The following is a 9,292-nucleotide window of genomic DNA, read 5'->3' on the forward strand; positions in this document are numbered from 1 at the left end:
AAAAGCTTCAAACTGCTGAGAAGTGAATTCCCCCCCCCGCGATCAGTGAAAAGAATTTTTATCTTCTTACCATGCACATTTTCCAACCAAGCACAGAATTCCTTGAACCTTGGAAAAGCCTCTGATTTCTGCTTGAGATTATACACATAAATATACCTGGAAAATGCATCAATGAGAACCATGAAGTACCTATTTCCACCCAAAGAGGGCGCTAGTGGTCCAACCAAATCAGCATGAACAACCTGGTATGGTTCTGTAGTTTGCCTACTAGACACCTTTCCTTTCGCAGCCATTTTCACCTTGTTTGCTGCGCATGCCTTGCACTTCATGTGGTACCTGCAGGGTTTAATAGTCATACCTTCAACCAAGGCAGGCATTTTAGATACTGCCTCAAAATGCAAATGACCAAATTTCCGATGAAAATCGTGAATACATTCTGCATGCAAACTTTTGTTAGAACCTGCAATGCAACAAGTTTCATCCTGCACATCATCATCAAAATACAAAACATACAAACGATCAACATATTCAGCATGCAATACATAATCATTTTTCTTTGTGATGATGCACCTTTTGTTCTTAAAGGAAACGTCAATTTTCTGCTCATTCAGCTGTCCAACGCTGAGCAGATTATGTTTGGCATCTGGTACGTAAAGCACATCCTGTATCGATAAGTCCAAACTGTGAAGAACAACAGTTCCGTAGCCTTTACTGGGGATTGTGTGGTCATCCGCCTGGTGAATTGCACCTTCCTGCGGTGTAAAAGACACGAACAGTCACTTATCGTTGCACATGTGGTGCGTTGCAGCCGAATCAACAACGAAGAAAGATCTAGACATCGTCTGGACCTTTGCAACCTTTGGAGTGAAGCGTGAGACCATTGCCTTGTGCTGCGTTGTCCTGGACACCGGACCTTTGCCTTTGCTTTGGCCTTTTCCACGCGATGAGCTTTCGCTGCGCTGCTCTGTCTTGGCCCTGGGATATTTGCATTCCCTCTTCATATGGCCTAGACGTCCACACGAGTAGCATTTCACTGCCTTCAAAGCTTTGGCGCCATCTGGTGGTTCCACTGCACTCTGGGATGACGTCTGTGAAGACTCCCCCTTACCCATGCAGCTATCACCCTGGCGGTTTGCTTCATTCTGAATCACGGCAGTATCACAGGCTACTCTGAGCTGAGCATGTGGCTGATTGGCATCAGATTCCCCATTTGCATCAGCCAGCCTTCTGCAGCTAGCCATCATGACTCTGGCATTAGCCTTCTGCATCATCTCTGCTGCATTAAATCAAGCTGCTTTATACAAGCTGCGTCTGTGCTGCTTCATTCCAAAAGCAAGTTCAAAACAGCCTCTGCCTGTGAGCCTGTGCCACTCTGCTTAACTGCAGCTGCCTCAAACCTCATTCCAAAGGCACTTTTAAAAGGTACTTTCGGTTTTCCCCAGCATAGGAGCTTGTTCCTTTGAGCCTTTGCCCGTGCCCGGCAAAATGGCCATTAAAAGTTCAGAGTCCAGCCATAAAGCCATTAATTAGGAGCTGGCAGGCTGCCCGGAGCATGAGCAACATACCTCTCATCAATCATCCTGACACGCAGAGATATCGTCCGATCCGTCCCTCTGCATTCCTTTGCATTATTTGCCGGCACTCCAAAGTCCATCCGTCAGATTGATTGCGTTGTTCTGGGCCGATAACCAGGAATGTTCAATTTGCAGTGTCCCAAGCACAGCGGAATGATGAGGAGTACGTGCCACATACTCTATATTACTTTATTTACACTTCAAAGCTGGTAGATTACAGAAAAACATCTTGCCTCTGCCAGAGCACAGAAAGCAACCTCTCTCCTCTGAAGCACGGAGAGAAACACTGTGAAAAACAGGAAACCAGTGTACGTCACATCCAGTCTCCTTTCCCGTGAGAAACTCCAACAGCAACTCTGACTGGAATGTAAACATTGCCTCGTGACAAGCACTTCGCTGCACAGTGAAGAGAGCAGAAACCAACACAGTCATGACCGACTCTGGGGTTGCGGCACTCATCTCACTTTATTGGCCGAGGGAGCCGGCGTACAGCTTCCGGGTCATGTGACCAGCATGACTAAGCCGCTTCTGGCGAACCAGAGCAGTGCACGGAAACACCGTTTACCTTCCCACCGGAGCAGTACCTATTTATCTACTTGCACTTTGACGTGCTTTCGAACTGCTAGGTGGGCAGGAGCGGGGACCGAGCAACAGGAGCTCACCCCGTCGCGGGGATTTGAACCGGCAACCTTCCGATCGGCAAGCCCTAGGCTCTGTGGTTTAGACCACAGCACCACCCGCGCCCACCTGGTGGTCACTCTACCACCCACCATATTTGTCCCTTTCCCTGGACTCTGTCTTCCACAACATTTCCCCTTCAAATCCTAAAAATGAGATGCCTCTGAATAAGGATACAATATTATACTGTGGAAAAGACAACAATGAGAAACAACAACATAAAATAAATGATTCAAGAGGGAAAATATATTGAGTAACGATGAATCCAGAACAAAATTTTGACCATAACTGACCTGGAAAAATGGTGTGAAAGAGAGCTCGGAAGGCTTTGGGGGTAAATATTTGGGGTAGCTTTTCAAAACAAGCCAACTGCAAAAGTTGGCAAAAACCCAGAAATGAATCTAAAAATTATTTCAAGGTCTTATGGTAATTTATTGAAGTAATTAATCTTTTAGCACTAACTATTCCCACTTACAGCTAAGTGTTATGCAAAGTTATCAAAATATTTTAGGAAACAAAACTCTTACCTGGAAATTATCATCTATTTTGAATGCTTTGAAAATGTAAGCTGTGAACTACGGTGTTTGGCATCAATCCCTGAACGCTAACATAATCACCTTGCTGAATAACTATGCAGCCAAAAACATGGAAACAAACTCAATGAATTCTCGTAAAAGTTTGCTGCATATAGATTGTTGAAGCAAAGAGAAATAGGCAGACACTTAACACCTTGACAAAAATCAATCCAGTTTGTGTCAGGGTTTTTTTTCCCCCACCCCACCCCGCTGAACACTTACTTTTCTTTCTTTATTTTAAAATTTCTAAACTCTCTCAATCTGAATAGCTCCTCTCAGGGTGGTTTACTACAAACACAGCTTTCTGAGCCATGGTTGCTATTCAGTATTGAAGGTTTTACCTTAAATAATTATTTAGGGGTGTCAAAGGCATTATGCATGATCCATAGGTTTTCTTCCTATGGCCATGGGAGTCAGTGTAGCTACAAGATGTACACACACACACACAGAGAGAGAGAGAGAGAGAGAGAGAAAGAGAGAGAGAGAGAGAGAGAGAGAGAACACACAGAGCTGTCCAGAGCTGTGCTCAGAGGAGATCATTACTAGGGATGGACAATGCCACCATTTGATGACTTGTGTTCCATTTTTGCATTAATCTTCAATTAAAAAAAAATATTCATGAAAATTCACATCTAAATAACATATCTGAAAGTATTATATCTCAAAATACACATTTTAAAATACATTTTGATTTTCTTAAAACAACAGCAGCAACAGCAGCAACAACTGCGCTACAACATTCAGAGAAGTGAAAAATCTGATTGACAGCAATGTCGTTTTAGTCCAGAAGTCGTGAATCTCAGGACAAGTCTGTATCAGAATTCACAAAGATGAAAGCCCTCTTTACACATTCTATATTAGTGTTAAACAAACATGTAAAGTGGGGTCACAGTGACCCTTCTGATCACCCTCCACAAATTAGAGGGTGCTCTTTTGCATATTTTAGAATCCTAGCAAATGAGGGTTCTAAAGCACAGTATGATCACAGTATGATCAGAATGTTGGTCACCCTCCTACAGTCAAAACTGCCTCAGTCCCAAATTGGAAGTCAAAAGCTACCTTACTAAAGCTTCAGCAGCATGCAAGTTTTCCTACCTTGCATATTTTAACAGCATAAGTACCTAAACAGCATCTGTTGGTATTTAAATATACTTAGATCATATTCCATTTTAGCCTAATTTAGTTTTGATCTGCCAAGCAGTCATTTCCAGATTATCAGGAGGATACGAAGTAAAAGGGAGTCATTTGAATAAGGTTAGCGTAGTTCTATTTCAAATGTTGCCTTTGTCTTCTATGACTCTTAATTCGGTTAGATTTTCCTTGATAACAAAATAGCTTCTTACAGAATACTTGATGTCTCAGCTATCTCAGTCAAAATAATAGTCGCTTTTCAAAGCACAAGGTTAACTTATCTCTTGATAGTGTGAGAGGCACTGGAAAGCAGATGGATATAAAAAAATAATCTTACCTTGTAAGTTCTATTATAATCATAAACTTACCATATTAATTGGATCGACCGGACCAATGCTGTTAACATAGACATCAGTTTCAATTACTGTAGTTCTCACTAAACAAAACAGTAAGCATAATTCCATGTGAAATGCAGTGCTTCCTTTGTTGTCTAGTAATGCAATTTTTTTGTGAATCAATAGAAGACCACACCATTAGTCTTCCTAATGCATCCCTTTCTGTGGACACACAGCTTCATGGGCATTGTACACAGCCTGGTATTGGCCTTCAGGTGGTATGCAAGACTACTATGCTGGGCACACTGCAACATGTCTGGCCATTTTTAACAATGGGGTACCATTCCACACCTCATGCTGGCATCCAGTTGACCACTGCTCTCCAGGCCCACAGCAGACTATTCTATGGGAACTCAAGCTCTGCAAGCCCAAGGTCTCAGGTTCAGTACCCCTTAACTCCAGGTTACAATGGAACAGGTAAATGATGATGCACCTAGGACCCTGAGAAACAGGTGTCACTCAGAATACACAATACACCCTTGTGCAAATTAATTGAAACAAAGCATGTTTTCTAACTGACTCGTAATCCTGTACTCAAAACAAACACAAAAAGTCAGTTGATCATTATGGTGTCAGAAGCCTGCAGCCAGTAGAAGGAATGATGCGCTCGCCACAATACAGTGAGGTTCTACGAAAGAGAGTTATTCCAGAGCTGGAAAAGAGGTATCCTGATGGTACTGGGATATTGCACTAGGACCTAGCCCCCTGTCACACATCAAAAGTGGTGAAGAAATTCATGACAGAGCAGCAAATACAGGTACTTGATTGGCCAGGGAATTCCCCGGACGTAAATCCCATTGAGAATTTGTGGGCTATATGCAAAAGTCGCCTCTGTGCTGTAGTCTGTACAACTATGGAGAAGCTCATTCAGGCGCTGGTTCAAGTGTGGTACAGGGATCTGAAAATCAACAGTGACTGTTCGAACCTAGTAGACTCCATGCCAAACCGTGTACAAATACTGCTTAAAAATAGCGGAGGTCATATCTGTTACTAATGTATGTACGGTATATGTGAGTTTTGTACATGTATATGTGAGGTTTGTACAATAAACTACATTGTTTGTTTCAATTAATTTGCACAAGGGTATAAAAGGCTACATGGACCAATAGTCTGATGGTATAGGGGAGTTCCCTATGTACTCCAACATGGAACATTAGAGGAGCACATAGAGAAAACAGCTGTTGAATGCCCATATATGGTGCATGGAAGGGTTCCCTGCTATATAATGTAGCCAGCTAGGCAGAGGTTTTGCTGGCATATCAGCAGCATCCCTGCAGAAGGTTGGCAGAGGAAGAAGAGAAAGGATTAGCACTATTCAGTGCCAGTCAGCATCTCCTCCTGAAAACACAGAGTTGCTTGCCTACTGCTCTGCACATTTGGGAGGGGGTAGATCAGGGACGCAGGTGGTGCTGTGGGTTAAAGCCTCAGCGCCTAGGACTTGCCGATCGAAAGGTCGGCGGTTCAAATCCCTGCGGCGGGGTGCGCTCCCGCTGCTCGGTCCCAGCGCCTGCCAACCTAGCAGTTCGAAAGCACCTCCAGGTGCAAGTAGATAAATAGGGGCCGCTTGCCAGCGGGAAGGTAAACGGCGTTTCCGTGTGCGGCTCTGGCTCTGGCCAGAGCAGCGATGTCACGCTGGCCACGTGACCCGGAAGTGTCTCCGGACAGCGCTGGCCCCTGGCCTCTTGAGTGAGATGGGCGCACAACCCCAGAGTCTGTCAAGACTGGCCCGTACGGGCAGGGGTACCTTTACCTTTACCTTTACCTAGATCAGGCCAAACACCTGTAATTTATCAACTTAAAAATGTTCTTAATATAAGCACCATGCTTGGTGGAACACCTCATGTAAAACTTTGCTCCTCTATGTTCAGACCCAATGCACACAGAAGTCTCACTGAATTGAATGGGTCTTATTCCTAGGCAAGTACTGTAGGATTGCAACCTTAGTTGATGTAAAATATTGTTTATTAACATGGATCATATTAAAACACTGGAGGGAAAGATAGGTTTTTTTAAGCTATTAAAGCTGGGGCACGGGGAGCGGATGGCAAGCATTCATACTCCAAATTATGATTAATGCATAAAAGTAACAAATGGGTAAAACCAATCAAACGCACCACTAATTATGCAGCCTGCAAATTAATACATTGAAAACATAAAACCAATTCTTTCCTCTCAATATGTTCTTAGCAAAGATAGGCTTAGAAAATCCATTAGCTTCTTCAGCCCTCGTAATTGTATCCCGACCAAAGCACAACTCAGGTTTATTAATATCTTTTCAGCTAGACTCTTGATCAATACACTACACCGGGCACAAAATCAATCACTTATATGAAAGAACAGTGACTCAGAACTTAATTGTTATGTTGCAGAGTATTTTCAAACTTAACTTCAAAGAAAATATCTTCACTGGCCCACTCCCCTGTCCTTGTCTGCCTGAGCAATAATTCATTTAATTGTGAATTTCTCTCTGCCCGGGAGCCACCTGGGTCATACACGTAAACTTTAAAAACTATAATACACATTTCACAGCCCACCCCAAATCTAACAAAATGGGGTGGGTAGCAATGTAATCAATGTCATCGCCAGATAACCTCAATAGCTAATGAGCAACAGTTGTCATTTGAGCCTATCTCCTTGTGCCATAAGAAAGGTGGTTCCTCACTTTGAAAGCAGACCTTAATTATTTTTCAGGTATCGTATGTAAACAGAGTTCATTGCTGCAATGGGGGGGGGGGTAGGTGTGTGGCTTCAGGTTGCTTTCCCTTTGTGCAAGATAGGATAGAAATGTGACTATGATCCATTAAGCAATTAAAGAAGTGTAATCAAAAGAGGAACTTTCAGCACGGAAGAGTTTAGTGATTTGTTTGTCTTTTCATCTGGACTATGGGGGTTGTAGAGAAGCCAGGAGTAACTTTACAATAAAATCAGTATATTGAATCTCTGCTTTTAATAGACACACAGGTCCGACTTTCCAAACGCAATGCATTCCCAAAAAATTGTTCATTAGGCAAGTGTTCACATAATGCGCTGAGGGTTTCCACTATTTCCTATGGGAACATTTCTAATTTGCTGTATCTCCCTCCCGGCCCTGGTTTCTGCCAGAAACTGCTGCAGTCAACCAGCAAAAGGCAAACAAGGAAAGACCGATTTGTCCAAACTCTCCTTCTCCCTCCATGGTTTCGGCCCAATATGGCTGCCGCTGACCAGCAAAGCACAAACAAGTAAGGAAGTGGGCAAATCCCAGCTGTTCAGATATCTGAACCCTCAGTTGTTGTAGTGAGGTTTGGGTATAATTGTTTTTGTTTGGATAACTGAAATTTTGGATAATGAGTGTTCCACTAGCAGGTCTTACATGCATTACATTAAACAGACACTTTGTGATAAGTTAGATTCTCCTAACAGGGGGCCCATGTTGTGCTCGGCCCTGAAACTCTTCCCCCAATTGGCTTGTGGGCGGGGCTTGCCCCACTCCAAGCCGGTGATGCCACAGTTAAGCCAATGGCCTTTAGCCAATCAGCAGCCTAGCAAAGTTGGGGGCTGGGGATATTTATTTGGCTGTGCAACGTTGGGACCTGCTTTTGCTTCACGCTGCCGAACACCCGCCCACCCACCCGTTAATTAGGTCATGTTTGGCCTTGCTTTGGACTTCGGTTGGTCGCCTGTTTTGGAATGGGAGCCGGGTAGGAATTTTGTCCAATGTGGCAGATTGGCTGTGGCCACTTGGTTTTTGCCTACCTCTTAGCAATCGTCACAACTTTGTAAGGTTTGGCGGTTAGGCATTGGTTTAGGGGAATGTGGGGAGGGGAGGTGCGGCCATCACCTGCCCCTCCAATTAATAGGATATTCCGTTAAAGGAATCCGGGGGTCCGGATCTCGTCTGAAGCCTGGAGAGGGTCTAGGGCCATGCCACGACCCCCGGGAACCCCAGGGGTGAGCACCAGTCAATATACATTGATGGAGCTCCCCCTGCTGGTAGTTTACCCTTCCAGGCTTCCTGCTAGGGTGGGGCAGGAGCCAATTATAGTTTTGATACCAATGCCTAAGTCAATACCAGTCACATTTGTGTATTTAATAAAGTTGTGGCCAAAATTTGCCCATTAACATTTAAACTAAATTCTGTCTCCACTGTATTTCCATGGGGGATGCGTTTTGGGGCTCGGAGCACAATTATCCCAGAATTAGAGGCCTGATCCAGTATGCTGCCAAGATATGTCAAGAACAAAAACAGCTATTGCCAAGATGTATTCAATATATATTCTTTTAAAACTGAAATTTTAATACCACTTACCTCCAATATCTGGTCGGAGTTTATTATCATAGCCCTGGAGTAAAGAGTTCAGTATATGAGTGACATCTCCTTCGTGAATCTTTGGAGCAAGCACCCATGTTTTGTTCACAGTTAGGTCTTCGTCATCTTCATCATCTGCTTTATCCATGCTAATGGTAGTTCAATGAAAGGTTGGGAGAGGGAAAATAATGGAACTTAGCAGTGTGAAGAATGAAATATTCAACAATCAGTGTTGCATAAAATAAATATGCAAAAGCATTAAAATAGCAGCAGTTAGGGTCACAATGAAACAAAAAAATGTGTTCAAAAATACATTTAACTGTTCATTCCTAGCCCAACTATCTTCATTTTCCTAAAAATCAGTCAACTTGATCACAGTGAAGTTGTATAATTAAACACTGTGCATTTTAGTGAAATTAGCAGAACTAGAGGGGGATAGTACCACAGGTCTGTAACAGCAACTCCCAATATAATTTATATGGGGCTTACTCATGCATGTTTTCCTTTAAAACTTCTGAGAATTTTTTAAAAAGAATTTGATTAAAAATCTGTAACTATTTTCTTTTGACACAAGTGAGTAAAATTTGCAAGCAAGCTAGTCCCTCAAGAGTAGATACAACCTGCCAAATTCTAGGCAAATATGTTCAGGGG

At 43.2% G+C, this 9,292-nt stretch overlaps 1 protein-coding gene across 4 annotated transcripts in view; it reads right to left on the reverse strand.

Moving 5' to 3' along the window:
• GABRG1 (gamma-aminobutyric acid type A receptor subunit gamma1) overlaps positions 1 to 9,292 on the reverse strand; it is a 77,799-nt gene that overhangs the window by 39,212 nt on the left and 29,295 nt on the right. For all 4 annotated transcript variants that reach the window (XM_079989800.1, XM_079989801.1, XM_079989802.1 and 1 more), the window contains exons 2-3: positions 8,642 to 8,790; positions 4,327 to 4,394 (exon numbers count right to left, since the gene is read on the reverse strand). In XM_079989800.1, the coding sequence (XP_079845926.1) occupies positions 4,327 to 4,394; positions 8,642 to 8,790 (217 nt within the window). The remainder of the gene's footprint in view (positions 1 to 4,326; positions 4,395 to 8,641; positions 8,791 to 9,292) is intronic.

This window comes from Podarcis cretensis, assembly GCF_951804945.1.
Source record: "Podarcis cretensis genome assembly, chromosome: 9".
Classification (NCBI taxonomy): domain Eukaryota; kingdom Metazoa; phylum Chordata; class Lepidosauria; order Squamata; family Lacertidae; genus Podarcis; species Podarcis cretensis.